The following is a 21,497-nucleotide window of genomic DNA, read 5'->3' as shown; positions in this document are numbered from 1 at the left end:
AAAAAATGACAACAATTTAGTCTTGAACAACAGTAGTCTTCTCAGACACGTAGATTCCATCAAGGAACTTTCGAATATCTTTCTCCTTGACAGTTGTAGACTGCTGGATTCGTGCAGCTGAACGAAACAGTGAATAGAAAAATCCCATAAGGACTTTGGTGAATGATCGTAACCATACATGATTATGCTAATTAGGGGAAAATAATCGAAGTTCATTAACTTAATTAATGGTTCACAGCGCATGTTCCAGCTTCTGCGCAATATAAATTGTTTTTTTAAAAGAACACCTGCAAGGCGACATACAAACTTTCAAAAACTCCTACATGACTGCGTCAACCGCGACATCTTCTTTTATAATGTAATAATGACGATTGGATACTAACTCACTACTATTAACTCATCCCCACTTGTTTCTTACTAGTAGTGGCTATGCTCTTCACAAAACGTTCTCTGCATCAACAATGCTGAGGAAGATTGACATTGAAAATCTAGCGTCTCTTCAAATACCGGCATGTAGGCGAGTCAAAACAACATGAAGCACGGACATTTGGGCAATCGGCTGCGCTCGAAGTGGCGCGGTGGAGACAGCGGTTGGAATCGAGGTGGGACCGTGGCGAACTGCAGAGATGGCAGTAGCGAGGATCTTTACACGATCTTATCCGCTACGCTCCACCTCGCGGCTTCGAGCGCAGTCTCTTGCGCAACCACCGTGCTTCATGTCGTTTTGACTTAACCATATGTACTTACAAATTATATCGCACGCGTCGCGTTCGCTTTTTCTGTTTCGACCAGACAATAGTGGTGCTAAAGTGGTGTTGATAGTGAGGCTAATGTGGTTGTAATAGTGGTGCTATCCGTAAATACGTGTTCTTAAACGCCTTTGTTGTGATACTTTGGTTCATTGTTAAATTCAGTTGGTAGTTTGAACTCCATGTATTATAATTATATATATAATAATTGTATAATTATATAAGTGGATGTATTGTTAGTGAGTCCTGTTTCTGATCGAAGACGCTGAACATTACTGAAATACTCGATATACTTCATTCATTATATGTTGTCTTCGGTCCTGTCGACGTCAGAGTTTGGTACGGGCTGATTGTTTATCTGCAGTGGTTCTTCGTTACGGTGAAAGCCATTTCTCATTCCATTTTCCATTTCTTTGAAAGTACTACATGATATGACTCAGCTATTTGGTTCCAATGAGCCTGTTTGAAGAGTTTGGTGAAGTTAAAGCATTGGCCGTTCCAGCTCTATCTTCCATATTTCACTTAGCAGCTTTAGCCTGCATGTAAAAGATCCTCTAAGACTAATACTTAGGTGTTAGGGTCCTGACTGGCTTAGCTATTCAATACCAATGATGATCTGTTGATTGAACGCCTTGTCAAATGAAAAGTGACATAGTTCACTTATTCAATCAAGAACTGTTTTTGTGCTCAATGAACGTTTTTGCAGTCAAAGGTACAGTTCAGTTCAGTTAGCTCAATTAGAATAAACCAATCAATCAAGAGTAAATTCTGAATAGTTAAAATAACTATAATAATGAATTTTGCTACGTGTTTACGTTTGTAAACATCTTTAGTGTTTGGTGGACATCATATGTGAAAAGTTAATCAATAGTAGAAATGACACTAATAACACTAATAGTAAACATAGCGACATTCCAGGCGCAGCGGGACCGTGTGTGGTAACCCTCTATGATGATACATATACCGGCACTCGTCTCTTAGCATCTTTTCGCAAACTCCTTACAATATCATAAGTATTTTAATCGCACGTTGATAATCATTCGTAGATGTATTGGCCACGAGTGTGTATCACAGTGTTCCATCATTCTAGGAGATTATAATTCCCTGGCACCAGAACCAGGGGGTGGTGGGAGATTGGAATTCAAAGAACAACTCAATAATTTGGGTTGAGAATGAGTCCCGCATCCACTCTATTCCCCAGACCTCACCCTACCAGATATCCACTTGTTCCCTGAAGCAAAAACTTCAATTCTTCCACTGATATGAAATCTTTCTATGCTGTTCTTTGAGTCTCGTAAAGGACATGCGTATGTAGAAAACATATGTAGACAACCTAATATAATATGACTACACAAGAGGAAAGAACGTACCAGCTTGAGACACCAGCTGAATGTCATTTCCTTCAATAATAAGCTCGTCCTTTTGTGCAGTGGAGAGAGCAGCGGTGACTCCCTCAGGAAGTGGCACACGACGAACTATCTTCTCACCAAGGAAATTACGGATCTAGAGGAGCATAAATTTCGCCAGTTAAGAGTACATCTGAACAATGTGAACAACAGTAGAACAGTACAATGACTATAACACTTAGTAATGCATGATACAAGAACTTAACTACTTTTTTTCTGTGAGATGAACCTTCATGAATGTCTTTCTACTTCATTTCCAAGAAGTATATATACATTTACATCGAATAGGTCTACAAAAGTCAGGAAATAGCAACAATGACTTCCTATCGCTTAACTATCGCCATCATAAATAGTACAAAAGTAGCAGACCTCAACAGTCCTGCCAGCGTCTTGGAGAGTAACGTTGATCGGGAAGTGAGCATACACGGATCTCATCTTGTAACGATAGCCTTTTGTCACGCCCTTGATCATGTTCTGGATATGAGAGCAAACAGTTCTGATCGCAGCAATCTCTTTACGTACTCCAAACCATTTGCGGACACGCAGTTGGTTCTTACCAACACGTTCCATCTAAAAATGAAGTCAATGAACATCAATGTTAATGGGCAGAAAAAATTTAACCAAGTTTCGGGGAAATGTTCTGGTCATAAATATTCCATCAAAGCTTGGTGGGAAATAAAATAGAAGTGTAATCTCGAGACGATTCTATTCTTGCAGCAAAATTATGGCGGAACGATACTGACAAATTAAGTTGACTGCTCGCAGACTTCCACATATGTGACTCATACCAACTGATGATCAATCAGCGATTAAAAAAAAATAACAGATAATATGAGACCAAAACAGCGTTATTAGGCACCTTGAATCAGAGCTCTCATCCCTGACAGGTCGGCAACGACATTATTTTGGGTGTGAAAATTCAACAAGTAGTAAAACCTCTTCTGGAGATTTTCAAGAACAGAACATAGAACAACTTGCACTTCCATACAAACTGCAACAATTGTGTAGGAGGACCCTGCTAGTTATATAACAGTAAGCGAGAACGAAATGAACCCTACCATTCGGCAACTGCCATCACTGTCCCACATTCCATACCGCCTACTTATTATGAACGTTCTGCACTTCACTCCACCTTTTGCCTACGGGTACTGTCACAACCACCTTGTTCCATTTGTGAAGAGTCATTTTTCTAGTTGCTTCAAAGACTTAAAATTTTCAACAATACTTGTTCACGCTACTTTTTTGACCAAAACAAAAACTAAGAAAAATCAACCGCGACGCACCGGTATGAAACCGCGATGAACTACGAACTTGAAGTGAGGCAATCTATTATTAATATGTTGACATCATGGCTACACACTACCTTTTTGACCAATTCACAAATTTCATATTCATTTCTTTATTGTTACTGTTACCTATTTCCTCTGAGTTTTCATTTTTACGTCGGATCTCTTAGAAAAATACTATGATTTGTGCCGCAGAACGTTTAAATGCATCACGCCACGAATCTGGGGTTGGTTATGGTTGGTAGATTGTGGGATAGGGGGTGAATCCATTCATCTCTTCCTAATCGCCGTAAAAAACGGTCAGGAAGATGGGGATTCGAGCGTCTCCGGCCGCTGTTGTCTACAAGAGTTGTATTGGAGCGCGCCCGCCTTGTGCACGCGCCGCATCTTCCGCCCACCTGAAACCCGTATTGATTCGTGGGGTGATGCCTTTAAAGTACTTCATAATTACACAACTGCACTAAAGTCAAGAATGAATTATCACTATTAAATATTATTTCAAGTGGAAAATAACCTCTGCTAAGTTATGTAGGAGCTTATGATTCCTATTGTCAAGATTTCAACGTGCAAATTTTCATTTGTATCTATCTTCACAGAGGCAAAGTGCTTTAGCCATATACTCCTTACCACATGTGACAATCTTCCACTTCACACCTTCGGTAGTATGCAACATACCGCTTGAAAAAATAACCACTAATTCGAAAGTAGATCAAACTTCCACTAAATTGTGTCACAACACCAACTAAGCAATATAGAAATGATAAAGAGGGAAAGCAGAAAACGGAAAAGAGTAGCAAAAAGATAAAAGAACCCTATTGGGAAAAGAAAGAAAAAGCATACCTCCATATGAAGATGACGGAAGTCACGCTTCAGAGTACCTCGAGGTCCCGTAACATGCACAACTCGGTTTTTGACAGTAAACGTAACCCCGTCGGGGAATGTGACGGTATCGTTGGACTCGATCAGTTTCATGATCTTTCCGGATTACCTCCAAAGACGAAAATAAATTAGATCAGTAAAAAATGGAAAACGAGAGAGGAAGATGCGCACGAATCAGGTTTGCTTCTACATCTACGCGCAAAAAACCGCATAGATGCTACTCTGGTATAAAAACACGACATTGTTAAATGTTCTAAGTTGTAGTTGTAGGGTTGTAGTTGTAGTGTTGTGTTAGCTTTTATGCCTCATCTTCATTATTGTAAAATGACAAAACATGTAAAAATTGCACACGAATATTGGAGAGCAATAACCACGATCAGAACAATGGTGGGGATACATAGGCACGAAATTGCGGTAAGTCAGATCCCATCTACTGTATGCAAACGAAATGAGAACTACCGGTTATAACTACTTCAGTAACGCAATAAAATGTCCTACGACAAAAATAGCACACCCCGAGACAGAGTACAACCGAATTTCAGCAAAACACGCTAAAAAGAAGCAAAAGAAGAAGAAGAAAAAGAAGAAGCAAAATCCCATCAAAATAAATAGTATCCTGCAGCCTACCCCCAAGTACTACTATAGTGGAGAACGGATGAAATTCCTGCTCTAATTTTAGTGCGTATCAACATGGTTAAGAAAGCTGACGCGCCATTCCAGTGATATACAGGTGCACTCTTCCTGGGTCTTCAAACGAATACACATCTGAGCAAGTTCTGCAATGTTTGCCCGCCCATTTTTCCATGCGATTTCGTGTAATTCGAACTACAGTCCAGTCTCCTTCACAGCTTCCACTTCTTACTCACCGTCCATTTTGTAGTCGGCAGATGCGGTCGAGAGACTTTTCTTCGCGGCGTGATTGTTTGTGTTTGTACAATGCTTACGTGCAGCAAATCATTTTGTTTACCCACGCAAAAGTACAGTAAATTGGAGTGGGATTATGCAGAATGGATGCGACTGTTAATGAACAACAACACGAGCCAAAATTTAAATAGGCTTATGGAATTGATGACATGTTATCCAATTGTAATTGCTAGGAACGTCTGAAAGACGCAGTGAACCCTTTTCGGGAATTAATTTGGGTCTCCAATTCACCCCTGTGGTGATGCCTTGAATTCCCATCCGAATAATGTTTCCTCTAACTTGACATTTATGCTCTATGATAGCCCAGACTCGTACACTTTTTACTCTTTCACTCATGATCAGAGCTTTCTTTATAAATTGCTTAGTTCAATAAGGAGAGAATCTGTTCTGAAGACAGCCACTTCACACTATGAAATCGAGACAGTTCGCACGTGTTACAGTAAAACTTTACAGTGTGTTAGACTTACGTACATTCCTTACGTGAATCTCAAGAAGTACTGGAATGACAACATATGGACGTCGTCGCTTCGGAGGCTTAGTTAGCCCTTTTAGAAGTGTTTTTGAGAAGCGATTCAACTCACTTTGAATCTGCTCTTGTAGTGGATTCTTTCGAAAGTTGATCGCGTGATTCGAAAACATCTCTTTTTTTTATTTCCTTTAGTTACGTGGATTTTGAGATGCCTTTCTAAAATACGTCGGACAAGTAGAGGATCCGAACTAATCCCGATGTAATCATGCAACTCTTATTCAATTTGCTTGTTCCATTCCCGATTTGTGTTTGATAACTTTTTAATGATTAATCTGTTGATCGATGTGCGCTCTCCATTTTGAATATGGTGTATTTTCAGGTGATAAATATGAAGGTCAGAGTGAAGCCAAAGGTGATTTCTATTTGTTCGTGAGAGAAACTTATGTTTTTTTTTATATTGGGGATTCAAATAATCTAACAGTAATTCTACTTATCGAATCTGATCGTGACTTCAGCATGAGGCTGGAGCAGCCGTCAATTACATATCACGGCGTGAAGCATTGAAGAAATTACAGTTGTCTTTAAAGGATTTTAGACGCCTCTGCATCTTAAAGGTAGGTATAGTTGTATCATTTTCTGTTTTTTTTTTCGCAACTTAGTTATACGTAATGTTCGGCTAATGTTCAGGGTATATATCCTCATGAGCCTGCCCATAAAAAGAAGGTGAATAAAGGATCAACAGAAAATCGAGTCTGGTATTATAGGAAAGATATCAATTTCCTCGCTCACGAACCAATCATTAACAAATTCAGAGATCACAAAGTATGTGGTGATTTCATTTAATTCTCAACTTTGATCCAAGATTGTTTTGATCAGTAATCTAAGCATAATTTAGGTATTCTTGAGAAGATTGAATCATTACAAGGCAAAGAAGAATGACTCGAAAGTAAAGAAGTTGTACGCAAATAAACCAGAGTACACCTTAGATCGAGTTGTTAAAGAAAGGTAAGTGAAATAATGTTTTTCTTTTTCTAATTTGGGGAGAATCACACTTTTCGAAGTTGCAATATCGATTCCTCTTCGGTTTTACTACAACTCTTCATTCTAAAACACTAGAAAAATTCTCAAGAACTTTTTCATCGACGTTCGTTGGGTATGTATGTCAGCTATGATATCACACTCATTCGCTGAAAGCCGTGACACTCTTTTTCGTATAGCTATTGAGCCAAACTGTGAGGGAAAACGTCCTGAGAATCTCAAACTATTTATGAGCGCTTGGATTACTGGCATGGTAATTTATTGCGTTACGATCTTCTATAAGAAGCCATATAAAAAGAAGAAACAGCGCCCTGTGCCTCAGTACAATTCGAGGGATTTTCTTTGACTACTGTAGCCTGGCGGAGGTACTATATTGTGTAAAAATCTCATACTCCGTCGGCCAACTTGCTTCTTTTTCCTTCTTGGAAAAGATTGGACAAATTTTTCTGTCTTGGAGCTATAGCAGAATTTAAGTTTTGCTTGTATATGTTGTAATACTTAAAATAATGAACTTTAATAATAAAAATAAACTACAAGCACTACTGTATTAGTTATCAGCTTTGTTGACGACAGTTAAATTTTAGGTATCCTACCTTTGGTTCTGCTATTCGTGATCTTGACGATGCTTTGTGTCTGTGCTTTGTTTTTGCCACGTTGCCTCACACACGAATTCTCAAGGAAGGTCTTATTGACAACTGTCGCCGACTTACTGCAGAATTTATGCACTATATAATAGAAGCACATTGTTTGAGGAACACATTCATCTCAATAAAAGTAAGTCTTAACACATCTGTCCCAAACATTTTTGTGGTTGGGTGCAAATAGAATTTTTCTCAAGCAGAGCGGCTTAATTCGTTGTTAAATTTTGTCTCTACAGTTTTCTAGGTAAGTTTTTAATACAAAGGTACTATAGGTGGATTATTTTTTCATGCTAGCGTTGTACAATATGCGACATATTTTGTAGGGAATTTATTACCAAGCCGAAATATGTGGTGAGAAAGTCACTTGGATCGTACCCCATGACCGTGGGCTTCCACATGTCACTGATGTAGACTTTACTGTTATGGTCTGTTTATGTTACCTATTACTTATCTGATGTAAAAATCATAGGAGCTAATTCTACTTTTCAGGTTACATTTGCTGAGTTCTATGTGGCTATGTTGGGCTTTGTCAACTTCCGTTTGTACCAAATGATAGGGTTGTATTACCCCCCTCAGATTCAAACCGGCCAAAATTCTTTTGGTGCAGGTGGAGAGTTTGTATCGTCTGCCGTTTTAGAATGGGCAGATATGTATCACATTATATTCATTTGTTTAAGAAGATTCTGAAGAAGAGTTGATAGAGAAAATATATAGCTTAGCAAAGCCTCTGGCAAAAAGAGCAACCGCTGATAATGGCAACGATGAAGAGGTCAGCATATGAACTTTTCTTAGAACGTTATTCTTTTCGCTTATCTTTATTTTTGCAGGAAAATTTTGAAATGTTTGACGATGATAACAATGTTCTCGCAGCAAAAGTGAAAGAGGCGAAATTGATAAAGTGAGTCTGACTATTGATAAAGTAACTCACTAGTTTTAATCCTTGCAGGAATCTTTTCAAAGGGCTCGTTTTCTTCCTTAATCGTGAAACACCCAAAGAGGCATTGACTTTGATTATTAGAAACTGTGGAGGAGTAGTAGGTTTGTAAACTTCCTTTTTTTTTGAAAAACCATATTTATATTATCTTTTAAGGGTGGGATGGCGGTCCCAACTCGTTAGAAGAAACAAGTAAAACCATAACTCATCAAATAGTTGATAGGCCAATGTCGAAGTTTGATGTTAATAGGTATACTGATTTGTTTGATGTCACGAAAGGAGTAAGTTGATTTCGTTTAGGAGATACGTACAACCTCAATGGATCTTTGACTGTTTAAATGCGCGGCGTAAACTCCCATGTGAAAAGTACTGTTTTTTTAAAGCGGAGCAAAATATTGTGACAGAGTTCTACAACTAAGCTTACAGATACATGCCTGGCGTACAACTTCCTCCTCACTTCTCGCCTTTTGCCAGGGAAAAGACTGGAGATTACATACCAATAGAACGACTGGAGGAGCTGAGGAGTCTTGGTCAAGGTAGTTAAGAAATGCATGATTTGTGGAACTAAAATTTTTTTCATTTTTTGTAGCTGACTTGAGTTTCTTCAGATGTTTCTGCTCTTGATACAAGTGAGCAAGCACAGCCCTCTACTTCCAAGCCTAAAAAGCAAAAGAAAATAGAAACAGAAGAGCCCAAGGGTATGCGCGTTGCTCTCGGAAAGATGCACAAGAAGAACAAACAACTCGAAATAAATGAACAGGTTAGTAAATTTAATGCAGTTCGTTTTCACTCACTTGAGCCCTTACGTCTCCAGAAGAAATGAAAGAAATAGAAGTAGAATATATATATATATATATATATATATACAATATACAATATACAATATACATATATATATATATATATATATATATATATATATATATATATATATATGAGAAATAAAGTAATCCATTGTGAACACAAACGTTTCTATTCAGCATGCGCAAGCGAAGATGCGAGAAATGATGATCACGAAGAGACACAAGCGAGTCTACCATAGTATACGGCAAAAAATGAAGAAAAACAAGAGTGAAGCGGCGAAATTAAGACAGAAACGAGCAGAAATTCAGGGCACGACGTAAGCGTGTTATCGGATACTTGAGGGCTAAGTTTCTCCTTGGCTCCTGAATCCTTCTTTTTCTTGTTCATTCGTCCCTCATTGTTATTGTTGGCCGCTTGTTTATTGTTGTTTGTTTGTTCCTTTACTTGCTTGGTTGTTGTTTGCAAGAGTTGCTTAGAGATACGAGATGTAAAGACGTATTATTGTTGAAGAATACGTAATAAATGTCGTCATAGTCTATATTTTTCCCCGAATTATGGGTTTTGATGGCAAAAATCCTACAATAACGGCTTTTTTCGACCCCTCTATTCGGACCATGAGAAGATTCTCATTAAGATCACAAAGAAAGTTGTACCCTAAGTAGTGAAGTCTGTGGTTAGGATCATGTTTCTACCTTTGAAGCATATAATTCGACAACAATTTATTTGAGCAATATTTACGGGACTTCAAATATATACTAACTTAAAATTGTCCTGAACAAACTGCTATATACAACCTATAACAGTAGCTAAACAAGCACTCAAGAAAACCAGTGATTCCACTGGCAGTCCTCGGTCCATGGTGCCACGCAAACAAAGCACCAATCCATTTTGCAGACTATGCAGTGGATGTGCGCGCATCCCCCACTACGTTCTGTATTTGCAGCACATCTTGGGCATTTCCTTGAATGAATTATTGGAATACACGAGTGCAATCCCATCCACATATAGTCGGATCAGAACGACATGAATAACGAGTGTAGTTGCGGTGCATTTGCGTACGAAACGGCGCGGTGCGGGCAGCAGTTGGAACCGAATTGGGACCGTCGCAAACTGCAAGGATGGGTGGTGCCAGCAAGGACTTCACCACGCTCCTAGAGTCTACGCTTCACCCACCGCTGCAGTTTGCTACGGTCCCAACTCGGTTCCAACTGCTCCCTTCGCCGCGCCGCATGGAGCAAATTCACCGCAGCTACACTCGTAATTCATGTCGTTTTGACCCAACTAAAAGTAAGCGTGTCTTCAAAAAAAAAAAAAAAAAAAAGACGTCACTTCGTCGTAGCTTCTATCGTTGTAGTTGTCGGATCATCGACACCGCATACACAATCAATAGATTTGCATAGCCTGAATAGCGCGATTGTTAATAATTGGGTAATTGTTGTTGCTGAAGCAACAATTCTACAAACATAGTCAACTGATCTAACGTACGTGATTTGCATAATGAGGGATACATAAGCTGCATTCGAACTGCTCTTTCTAGTTCATACGGGTCACCGAGAAATTCTGAATTCAATACAATCTCGGTGACCTGTACGAGAAAACACGTAGTGGTATGTAATTACTGCGTGCAAAACTTAGGCTGTGCACAGAGCTACAAAAGAACATCCTCTTCCACTTTACCTCGCAGAAGTTTTTGGTTTGATTTCACCACAACATGTAGTCGGGTCAAAACGACATGAAGCACGGTGCAGTTGCGAAGCGGTTGCACTCGAAGCAGTGCGGTGGAAATAGCACTTGGAATCGATGGTCCTTACCGCTACTCTCCACTGCACAGTTTCGACTGCAGTGGAGAGTAGCGGTAAGGACCATCGATTACAACCGCTTACTCAACTGCACCGTGCTTCATGTCATTTTGACTCTACTATATCACAAAAAACATGTTTACTTTTCTCATTCCACATCTTCATTATCATCATCATTCATCTTTCATTATGTTTCGGTGCAGCAAGCATGCATATCTAAACAAGCACAAAAAACAAATTATACCAAGAACTTCCTCACAAAAAAGTTCAAATAGGCTCAATTTCAACCTACCTTCAACCCTTTCGAGCTTATTACTATTACCCCTCTATCATAGTCGGGTCAAAACGACATGAATCACGAGAGTAGTTGCGGTGCATTTGAGTGCGTGCTAGAAACGGTGCAGTGAAGGGAGCAGTTGGAACAGAGGTGGGACAGCAAGGGTTTCACCACACTCCTACCCGCTACGCTCCACCGCCTCGAGAGAAGCCGCGTACGCAATTCCAGACGTGCTTCATGTCGTATTGACCCACTATACTTTGCGCAAAGTATCTACGCTGTTTGGTGTGTAATTTCGGCAGCGAATGCCTATTCGTCGACACACAGACCTATCACATTTAACTACCTTCTAAATATTAATGCTTTTTTTTTGGTTCACTGCAACTCTCCTTATCTTATCCCTACGCTGCGCTATCGTGGATCTTGTACGATGAACTACAATAGCGTGTTTTCACAAATATCCCAGATGGGTCCTTCGAGACATAAAATTATGAGAAAGAAAAATAGATGAATAATTCATATATTCTTATATGAATTATTCATCTATTTTTCACATATTCTTATATGCAAAGTATTCGGAATGCTGGACTCCTCGCATGAAAAGAAAAATTCTAATGGTTCGAATCCAAACACGACGTAGGAAATAGCAAAAATCTCAAACAGAAAGAAAGGGTGAAAAAATACCGGCAAAAAAGTCTCAGACATTCTGGACATGAAGTTTTACCATCATCACTGTCAATCTCCCAAAAGAACGAAGCGCTGCAGTCGGGATACGGACAAAACACTCCTTAAAATGAGAGGTAGCTCACGATATTATTTCAGTAAGCAAGCTGACAACGCTGATACCTTGATCGTCCATGGCAACTAACTTTTCTGCTGCAATTTTCTGGTACTTCTCATACTTTTCTTCACCTAGTACACGAAAGTGGTGGACATCAACGACGCACCCTGCAATAATTTCATTTTTGATACAGCAGTCTGTCTCTACCTCAGAAATTAAAACAGCAGCAACGGTGAAACAAGAGACTTGGGGTCATGTGAAATTTCTAAAAAATTCTTCACAACTTACGATTACAACCTGGATAAGGACACGTGATAGTGTAGCCAAACGGTGGTCGGAAAACGAATTGTGCTTCTTTGAGTGCAACATCCAAGCATTCTACAAAACACTGCCGGCAAACCATGTGGTGGCAACCAAGGTCAAACAAGTATGTGGTATGCTCATCGAAACATACACTGCATGGAACGTGCTCCCAATTCCCACGAATGTGAGATAGAACTGCGCCAACCTAAATCAGGAAAGCAACTTTGACTGGATGTAATGAGGGAACCTAAGATCTTGACGTTAAAATATTAGTGCCTGAAGCAGCACAATAATTACAAAAAATAATATAAAAAACGTTTCTCCGTCAGAGAGTATTGATGTTTGTTCAATTCGTTGTTTATCCCGAGAGTATTTCCCAACGCGTATACGAGTCTGATTGCTACCTGCACGTGGTGGCCCTGCTTTAACTAAACGCAATCAGGCGTTCGAGTGTACGCATTGGGAACGTACGAGCTATATGACCTGCACTGTTATATGGCGAAAGCTTCCCAGAAAGCTTGCAAAAAGGTGCTGTCGTCCAGCACACCGCCAAAGCCCATAACCTGAAAGGTCAACTGCCTGAAGGGAGCACGGAATCTTTGGCAACAACCATTCGTTTCGTCACGCTGAACTGCCGAACACTATCGAGTGAACTCCAACAAGCCGCTCTATCCAGACTTCCGCGATATCTCTGTGTGCCTTTTGCTGCACTGCAGGAAACACGCATGAGAAATCGGCCCGTCATCAGCATCGAAAATTACACCATATACTGCGGCGATGCTGATGAGAACAAAGTAGGTGGCTGCGCGATAGCTGTGAGGAACGATTACAAGAACCTGGTGGAGGAATTTGGCTCAACGTCGTCTAGATGCGCCTCACGCACCTACAGAAACCGCTGAGGACAACAGCAAGGACGCCTTCTATGATGCACTCAATGCGTTGATGTCTAAAATACCAAGCCAGCAGGTGGTCATTGTCGGAATCGACGCAAATGCGAAGATGGGACTCGAACAGCAATCCGATGTGCTAGGAAAATGGTACTATGCAGCGTATCGCACGTCGGACAACGGTGACCGTCTGGTCGACTTGTGCGAACAGATGGGCCTCATCATCTCTTCCACCGTTTAAGAGGAATCATCGACGCCATCAGCTCACGTGGCAGGTGTCAACCTTTTTAACGCCTGAAGAGCAGCGCAAGCGGAAGATGACGACTCTTAAGCCTCAGCTCGACTACGTTCTGGCGAGGAAAATTCCTCAGTCAGATTTCCGAAAATCCAGAGTTGTTTGGGACGTTGCGTTCGACTTTGACCAAAGTCCAGTTCTTCTCAGCTTCAAGATACGGTTCCACAAGAGAAACCAAGAAGTTCCTCTTCAACCGAAAATCGACATGGCAGGTCTGAAAGACGATGAATGCAGAACAAAATTCCGCCAATGTGTCTATTCATGTTGGAGTACGGACCAGGAAGAAACTTAGCGATGCAGATTCCTTCACAAAGTGCATCCAGGACGCTGCAAGGGAAACGCTCCCGGTTCTATTGCTGCGGAAGAAGTTTGCCTTTGCATCTGCGGAAACAAAATCCACATACAATTCTGTATGTGTCGCGCGCAGCGCTGGCGCACTTCAACCAGGAAAAGCGTCTTAGAAGAAACTGCATCGTCAACTGCAACAAGACCGCGATAACGAGTGGACGTCAAGAGCGATGGAGTTTGAGAAGGCGTGGGAGGACAGGAACCCGCGGAGGTCCTAGTCTGTATTCAAAAATGAAGAATGGAAAATCTGGCGGAGACGACGGGATTAGCGCAGAAATGCTAAAATATCTTCCTCCGTCTGGGATTCGTGAGATGACAAAGATCATCCGTTCAATATGGATAGACGAAAGGATACCTGATTCGTGGAGACACGCTATCATAATTCCCCTCCACAAGAAGTTATCCGTCACGGACCCTAGGAATTATCGAGGAATCTCTTTGCTGCGTGTTATGTACAAGGTATTGAAGCGCATTATCCTGGACCGACCCATTAAACATCACGAAGAAACAACGCGCGACGAGCAAGCTGGCTTTCGTCCTGGGCGATCTATGATTGACCAGGGGTTCATCGTCAGGAGAGTGATCGAAATCTGGCAGCGGTATTCGAAGCCAATGCAACTAGCGTTTCTGGACTTTGAAGCCGCGTTCGACTCTCCCCACCGAGGCCGTCTTTTCAACACGCTCCGCGCCGATGGAGTACCAGGAAAGGTTCGTTCGCTTGCTTGATGACATGAATCAACGAACAACTACTGCAGTTCAAACACCAGCCGGATTTGCAACACCGTTTGAAGTGGTAACTGGAGTAAGACAAGGGGCAGTGGCAGGACGTTTCCTGTTCAATTTTGCCATCGACGACATTATGCGAAGAACAGTCGGCCAGGGTCCTGCCGACATTGTCTTAGCACCATCAGGATGCCCCTTGACTGACCTCGAGTACGCCGACGATGTTGTTATATCCACGGAAAGCAGTACGAAACTTCAACATGTTGTCAACCTTGTATCGATGGACTACGCCTACGCCCTGATAAATGTAAGCAGATGTGGATCTCTTCGAGACCACGAACGGGAATCAGGGTGGACGGACAACCAATAGAATTCGTCGATGAGTTCTGTTTCCTAGGCTGTACGCTGAAGAACAATGGTAGCTGCGAGAGAGATGTTCAGCAAAGATGCGCTAAGGCCACTTCTGCATTTAACTCCTTAACGAAATGCCTGTAGTCGACACCCATCATCAACGAAGTCAAGCTACGAGTCTACTTATCCGCAATTCGCCCCATCATGATGTGAGACTTGGGCAGCACCAGCAACGGTTATGAAGAGGCTTGACTGCACGGAACGAAAGCTGCTTAGACGGCTACTTGGCTACTTTTGGCCTAGGGTATGTCGCAATGAAGATCTTTACGCAGAAATTGATGTGGTACACCGGCGGATGACACGTGGAAAACATCAACATCTTGTACCGCCATCGAAAGTGGCTAAAGTAAATCGTCTTCGCTTCTTTGGTCATATATTAAAGAAACTGGCAGATCGGCTTGTTCAACGAGTGCTGAGGAGTTCGTCGGATTCGAGCTGGAAGAAGCCACCTGGCCGAAAACGGAAGTTCTGGACTGAGGTGGTGAAAGAGGACCTGAGGACACTCGGCGTGGATAGGCAGTTCAGGCGAGACGTAAGGTTTCGCAGAATATGGAATAGCGACGAATGGATTGATTCTGTGCAAGCTCTCGCAGAAGATCGAGAAGGTTGGGCAGAGCTGTGTTCAAGGACGGCACACCTCGGCGAAGATGCGGCTAATCGCATCAGGCGATGACATCAGCCCGCCGATTAATTCAAGTACGTCATTTCCCAACAAAGAAGCGCTACCAGAAATCCAAAAAAATTCTCAGTATGGTGGTGCCCTCTACCTATTTTCTTCTTTACTAAAATTTGGAGACGTCTTATGGAAACAACGAGAAAGTTCATCTTTTGACTCAATATCGTCTTGCTATCTCCGTATACCTGTTGTCACGTGCTTACGTACAGAAAAATTAAGCCACTATATGGTTTAGGGCAATAGCGCAATAGTAAGCTTTTAGTACTATACTTTAATTGTATAACTAAAATCAAATGGGAAAACTACCTCATTACAAGTAACGCACTTGAACCTGAATACTGCGTGTTGGACTGACTTACAGTCAGCGCAGTCCACTTCGATTTGGCTACTTAAATACCTTTGTCATTTCAGAAACTGTCAAGATACCGAACGGAGAAGTGATACCTGCGTGTAACATCTCTCCAGTTTGACGGCTCTGTCTTAACCAGAACGGCTGATGAAGAGCATCTTCTACAGTACACCCGTAATTTACCTCTCTGAATGTTGCGGCACGTCTTGCACCACACGTAGAACGACCCGATCTCAGGAGTAGAGTAACGTGAATGTTGACCAACCGCTTGGATGTCCTTGCAGATGCATGGGGAAGGCAGTTCCTTCTCCACAAACACGACAAGTGACCTTCAAAAGAATAAGAAAAATCAGAACAGTAACTACTACACTGTCTTTCGTGAGATTACATCAATATAAGATTAATTGGATGTCTTTTGGGGCCTTCTGTAGGTTCCTAGTGACCTGTGATCTGTACTTGTGCTTTGTGCCAGCGCACTAGAACCTTCTCCACCAAACAGCTCATACTTTGAAGGAAACTTATCCGCAGCGCATGTAAAAGTTAAGATCTGTATGCAAACTGGGGATAACTATATCATTTCTCAGGAATTTGTCCATCCGTTTCTTCAGCTTAGTGTCTAACTTACGTCTTCAAAATATACGATGGAATGGTCATGTACGTCAGTTAAGGCGATGTTACTGCTTGATTCAAACGGCGGGCGAAAGTTAAAGGCATCACTCCACAAATCTGAGGTGGTGCAGATTTCAGGTGGAGTATTCGTATACAAGATGGGAGACTACGGAGAGGGGGATGATTCCGTCCATTTCTTCCTAATTGCCGTAAAAAACGGCCCGGAAGATACGGCTTCATTCGTTTTGGCGCACCACTTTGTACAAGAGGTTCGATTGGAGCGCGCCAGTCTTGTGCGGCGCCGCATCTTCCGGGCCGTTTTTTACGGCAGTTAGCAAGAAATGGACGGAATCACCTCCCTCTCCGTAGTCTTCCATCTCGTATACGAATACTCCACCTGAAATCTGCACCACCTCAGATTCGTGGGGTGATGCCTTTGAGGTATGATACGGCTATTCTTATCTTCGTTGGGGTGCGTTGTCCTTGAACATATCCGAGCGCATTCTGTTCGTTCTTCGGTTAGATCTCGCATATAATCCATCTCTATTCCATAATCTGCCAAGCGATCGTTTCGACTGAACTGCTTGTCAAAAGCTGCCCTCAGATCTTCTTTTACCACCTTAGACCAGAACCCTCCTTTGCGACCATGAGGTCTTTTCCTGTTTAAATTTGGGAGCATCCTCAGAGCAACTTCGACAAAGCGATATGATGGTCTTTTTATAATGTGGTCAAGAAAGCGAAGACGGTTTTCTCCGACTACTCTAGAGAGTGGGGCAAGATGTTGATGTTTTCTCGCGTCATCCGCCGCTACATCATATTCACCTCTGCGTAAAGCTCTTCTTTAGGGCACATCATGGGCTTAAAGTAGCCTAAGAATCATCTAAACAGCTTCCTCTCCTCAAGCTCAAGCTCTCCATCACAACTTGCGAACGTTGTCTATGGGGGTCGACCACAGGCACTTGGTCAAATATTTGAATGCCGAAATGGCTTTAGCAAATGTTTGCTGAATATTATTCTCGTAGTTGTCATCGTTTTTCAGCATAGTGCTCAAACAACATAACTCATTCACATCCATCTCACTTCAACAGCTTGTTCGTCCACATTTCCACATGAGGATCTGAAGGAGATCTTTATCTGCTTGCATTTATCAGGGCGGAGTCCCAACGACCAAGAAGTTTGCAGACGGTAATAAAACGACATTCACGCGGGACACTGCTCAAACGTTCTTCGCATGATATCATCGATGGCAAAGTTGAACTGAAATGGTCACCCTGTAGCCTCTTGTCTCGCTCCAGTTTCCCCTTTTTTGTAACTGTTAAACCAGACAAATGAAGTGCAGAAGTCAGAGACAAGTCAAGCAGATAAATTAAGACAACAAGCAAAATCCCATGAGAAATGCGGATTTTCCAAGCGATGATCGTTCGCAAAGGCAAAGTTGGTGCAGAAGACACGAAATTCTTTGCAAACAGGGAAATTTCGCCAAATGCAAAACATAGATAAATAGAGAATACTCTATTCCGTCCAATGAAATGCAAGACCAAACGCAATCGCAGATGCAATCCAGGTAATACTGAAATACTGACACTAATACTAATCATACTAAAATGACTTATATTGATAGTACTAGAAGCCGGCATTCCTTTTACGAGAGCAGAATGTGACCAGTGGAAAAGTGGGGTGTAGCGAAAAATGACTCCTAATCCTTCAAAAATGCTTCAGAATGCTTCCCAACAATCTGACCCATCGGAAATTAAATGTCTAGCCCTACATTTCACATTAGTAGTACAAAAACACTCTTACGTCGCCGGTCCCAGCAATAGATCTCTAACGAAAGTAGATTCTTCTAGGGTGCGTCCACACAATACAACCTGAGGAAAAGAAGAAGAAATAGATGATATTTGTGAAGTTAGTTCAGCTACAAACCTTTAGTTGTTGCCTCGCAATCCCAGTTTTTTCGCTTACTCTTTCCTGGAGGCTTCTAACTGTATCGCTCAGATGAAATGGCACTGACAGTGATCGTTTCGAATGGTCAGTGCGATCATGCACTATTACCACGATTTCGTCCATTGTACATAATGTCTGCAGCACAAAAGGATGAGGATTCCATCAAGGATTCCGTAGTCGCCGCAGCAAGTACCACGAATCCTTTATGGTCATCAATGTCAAGAAGCCTCCGCATAACCCAGAAGAGAGGCTAATGCCACGTGAAGACGATGCTTTAAACACGCATATCTACCACAGGTGACCAGGAAAATGCAAGAAGAGTAGTATTTAAACATCATCATCATTGTAGAACATACAAGAAAACAAGAAAAATGAAAAATAAACCGACTACATAATGATGAATATTGCGACCTCCGACTTGGTCTCGCTTTGTGTGGTGTGTGTAATTTCGGGAGATGCATTTAATTTGACGACTATGCACCATGCTTCTTTATTGGAATTTGTAGCCGGGATTGTTTTTGCTCGTTGCTGTGGTACTTGATGAAGTTATTGACCAACCGTACCCAGTGTATCCGTTTCGACGGCGAAAGCCATGATGCTACTTGTCCTCTCCTTCCTACTTCACCTTTGTCACCAAAGCGAATCAAGACTACATGTAGAAAGGATGACAAATGCCTTAATCAGTTCTTCGTAGGGATCAGCACTCAGGATGGCTCGATTTGAGGAAATTGCAGGGCAAGTAAAGCGGCAGTTGGGGGGAGCACTCAACCGCGCTCTTATTTCTGGGAGCTCTATCTTGCTTTTTCCCTTAGCAGCTTTAGCCAACATGTCATGGATTCTCTAATGCTTAGGTTTTAGTGCCTGACTAACATAGCTATTCTCTTCCAGAAATAGGAGAACGGTCGAGTTCCCCGCTTTCCTCCAATTACACTTTACCTCAAGTAAAACAGAAACAGAAGACATGATATTCTATATCACTGGCGAGATCCATGAAGTAAGAATGGCCTAAACTGTGGATTTTTAGCTTTCTCCGTTTTTTTTTAAGACGTAGTCGAAGTCGCAAGGTGCTGCATTTATTCTTTCAAACTTTAGTTTTGTACATTTGTCTTTTGCACTTCAATTTGTTGTTTCGAGGAGAAATTCTTCCCACTTTCATATAGTTTTGTTTAGATTTGTTCTGCTTTAGGCTGCGGGGAATTCTTGCATTGTTCTTGGGTAATCCGCCTTCATAGTCTCGCTTATTTTCGTCTACTTGTTCAGTTGTGGATAAATGTAGTTGGGGGGGAGGGGGGCACTCAGTGGCGCCCTTATTTCTCGAAGTAAATTATCGTAACAATCGGGGCCGCTAAGAGCTAAGCATTTGTCCTAGAGGATCTATAGTTAGAGCATCGGGAAATAAGGGCACCATTGAGTGCCTCCTCCCCCAACTACATTTTTCTCGTTCATCTGTGATGCGCGCCCCACTGAAGAGACTATCATAAAACAGCGCAAACATTGGTTTGTTCGAATGCTATTGATTTACTAGAACAACTAATTACATTTTTGTTCCTTTCGAGAAGTAGTGCGATGTTTTTCTCTCTCTCCCCCTTTTTAGTTTCGTTTGCTACTTTTCTGTAGTGACAATAATTGAATTTTTGAAAATTACATATACTCGGTAAAAAGTGGTGTTTGAATAGGACTTTCTTGTTTGGAAGGCTGATTTGTTTTCTCCTTATCCCTCTTAGTCTTGTGCGGCTCTGTTCTTACCAGTTTCTATAAATTATACGAAAAAAAGACTATCGATGCTCAGTGATCTCGTCATCCAGGATCATTTTTGTTATTTTGAACTGTAGAAGAACTGTACGACTAAATTGTTATTACTTACTTGTTGCCTGTCATCTTGGCTAACTCCCTGGTATCCTTTGCAATTATAGTTTAAACGCCTACACATAACAAAATCAGACACTTTTTTGAGGATTGGTGCTGCCTTCAAATCTGAACGTTTGAGATTGTATCCAAACCACGAAAATCTTAGGCGTTCAGACCAGTTTTCTTTTTGCGATCCCGTAATACAGTAATAGCTTGTTGTTGTGTTGTAGTAGGATGAAAACGAGCTGACCCGTGACACATTGCGGTTGCGCTCGCGATGAGACCATCGTTCAGCCCTACGGCCCGACTTGGACTATCGCGGGCGCAACCACCTGCGCAGCTGCATCGCAAGCAGACTATTTTGAACCAACTGCATGTTTCTTTTAAACTACACTCGCGTCCAAGGAGCTGCCAGAATTTCAATGGCTTTGAACTCCATCCACTTGGAATTTCGCTATGGATATAAAGCCTTTATATCCATACCGTAATCGTAATCTGTAAACAAAGTCATTCTCGCCGTAGACAAATTAAGAGAATTATTAGTAAAGGGGCTACTGATGATCATTTATAGCTGCTGCGATCCTTGTGAGTGTAGAGCAGTAGCCTCATCAGAGAATCCCTGCATTTCTCTGCATTATGATATCAGCTGTGAAAATGCCGGTAGTTTTTTTTTTTTAATCTTAACTTTTTCTTAGTCAATGTTCTTTTTTTTTTGTTTCTTCGCCTGTTCACCCTCCCTTACAAGGAAAAAAGAGCACTAACATGAAAATAAAAACATGAACAAAATCAATATAATAACTTAAGAACAACACAGATCTACTGGAGATCTTTGTAACAAAAATACGAAAAAAAGAATTATGTCAGTGTCGTTTTGACCCGACTATATATAACTTGTACTGTCATTTGGCGGAAGTTATCCATGTAATACAGAATGGTGTTGTCCAGCACTGTAGGCCAAACCAAATAGGCGAATAAATGAATATTTAGTGATGAGTAGATGGATTCTGTGCGAGCTGTAGATCGAGAAGCTTGGGCAGAGCTGTGATCAAGAACGACGCGCCTCAGTGAAGATGCGGGTGACCGCATCAGGTGATAACATCAGCCCTCATTAACCAAA

General features: G+C 41.5%; 7 protein-coding genes across 9 annotated transcripts; 5 read left to right on the top strand and 2 right to left on the bottom strand.

The window, feature by feature from the left end:
• Positions 1 to 16: 16 nt before the first annotated feature.
• Positions 17 to 4,413, bottom strand: RB195_010953 (uncharacterized protein; the record flags this gene model as incomplete). The annotated part of the gene is made up of 4 exons (XM_013443310.2): positions 17 to 117; positions 2,120 to 2,252; positions 2,525 to 2,725; positions 4,282 to 4,413. 4 exons carry the CDS (start codon positions 4,411 to 4,413, stop codon positions 17 to 19), a joined length of 567 nt encoding a protein of 188 aa, XP_013298764.1.
• A 1,664-nt stretch (positions 4,414 to 6,077) lies between these two features.
• Positions 6,078 to 9,450, top strand: RB195_010952 (uncharacterized protein; the record flags this gene model as incomplete). 2 transcript variants are annotated; one of them, XM_064192166.1, is made up of 15 exons in its annotated part: positions 6,078 to 6,125; positions 6,229 to 6,327; positions 6,401 to 6,535; positions 6,609 to 6,718; positions 7,336 to 7,525; positions 7,716 to 7,817; positions 7,882 to 7,999; positions 8,070 to 8,161; positions 8,220 to 8,290; positions 8,339 to 8,430; positions 8,483 to 8,576; positions 8,627 to 8,692; positions 8,753 to 8,862; positions 8,935 to 9,086; positions 9,307 to 9,450. In XM_064192166.1, 15 exons carry the CDS (start codon positions 6,078 to 6,080, stop codon positions 9,448 to 9,450), a joined length of 1,623 nt encoding a protein of 540 aa, XP_064049748.1. The 2 variants fall into 2 exon arrangements, with proteins under 2 accessions (XP_064049748.1, XP_064049749.1); XM_064192165.1 differs by having other exon boundaries at positions 6,102 to 6,125.
• A 498-nt stretch (positions 9,451 to 9,948) lies between these two features.
• RB195_010947 (uncharacterized protein) lies at positions 9,949 to 18,767 on the bottom strand (the record flags this gene model as incomplete). 2 transcript variants are annotated; one of them, XM_064192160.1, is made up of 12 exons in its annotated part: positions 9,949 to 10,090; positions 10,460 to 10,531; positions 11,891 to 11,993; positions 12,053 to 12,154; positions 12,276 to 12,375; positions 12,442 to 12,495; positions 15,937 to 16,018; positions 16,075 to 16,166; positions 16,245 to 16,308; positions 18,389 to 18,456; positions 18,512 to 18,667; positions 18,726 to 18,767. In XM_064192160.1, the coding sequence occupies 12 exons, from the start codon at positions 18,765 to 18,767 to the stop codon at positions 9,949 to 9,951; spliced, it is 1,077 nt and encodes a 358-aa protein (XP_064049742.1). The 2 variants fall into 2 exon arrangements, with proteins under 2 accessions (XP_064049742.1, XP_064049743.1); XM_064192159.1 differs by lacking the exon at positions 18,726 to 18,767 and having other exon boundaries at positions 12,285 to 12,495; positions 16,075 to 16,308; positions 18,512 to 18,655.
• On the top strand, positions 13,016 to 13,418 carry RB195_010951 (uncharacterized protein; the record flags this gene model as incomplete). Its single annotated transcript, XM_064192164.1, has 2 exons — positions 13,016 to 13,088; positions 13,159 to 13,418. The coding sequence occupies 2 exons, from the start codon at positions 13,016 to 13,018 to the stop codon at positions 13,416 to 13,418; spliced, it is 333 nt and encodes a 110-aa protein (XP_064049747.1).
• RB195_010950 (uncharacterized protein) lies at positions 13,495 to 13,764 on the top strand (the record flags this gene model as incomplete). The annotated part of the gene is made up of 1 exon (XM_064192163.1): positions 13,495 to 13,764. The coding sequence occupies one exon, from the start codon at positions 13,495 to 13,497 to the stop codon at positions 13,762 to 13,764; it is 270 nt and encodes an 89-aa protein (XP_064049746.1).
• Positions 14,512 to 14,913, top strand: RB195_010949 (uncharacterized protein; the record flags this gene model as incomplete). Its single annotated transcript, XM_064192162.1, has 1 exon — positions 14,512 to 14,913. One exon carries the CDS (start codon positions 14,512 to 14,514, stop codon positions 14,911 to 14,913), a length of 402 nt encoding a protein of 133 aa, XP_064049745.1.
• On the top strand, positions 15,133 to 15,627 carry RB195_010948 (uncharacterized protein; the record flags this gene model as incomplete). Its single annotated transcript, XM_064192161.1, has 1 exon — positions 15,133 to 15,627. The coding sequence occupies one exon, from the start codon at positions 15,133 to 15,135 to the stop codon at positions 15,625 to 15,627; it is 495 nt and encodes a 164-aa protein (XP_064049744.1).
• Positions 18,768 to 21,497: the final 2,730 nt, after the last annotated feature.

The sequence above is a fragment of the Necator americanus genome, chromosome III (assembly GCF_031761385.1).
Source record: "Necator americanus strain Aroian chromosome III, whole genome shotgun sequence".
Taxonomy (NCBI): domain Eukaryota; kingdom Metazoa; phylum Nematoda; class Chromadorea; order Rhabditida; family Ancylostomatidae; genus Necator; species Necator americanus.
The sequence above is the reverse complement of the archived record's forward strand: the minus strand, read 5'-3'. Positions and strand labels throughout refer to the sequence as shown.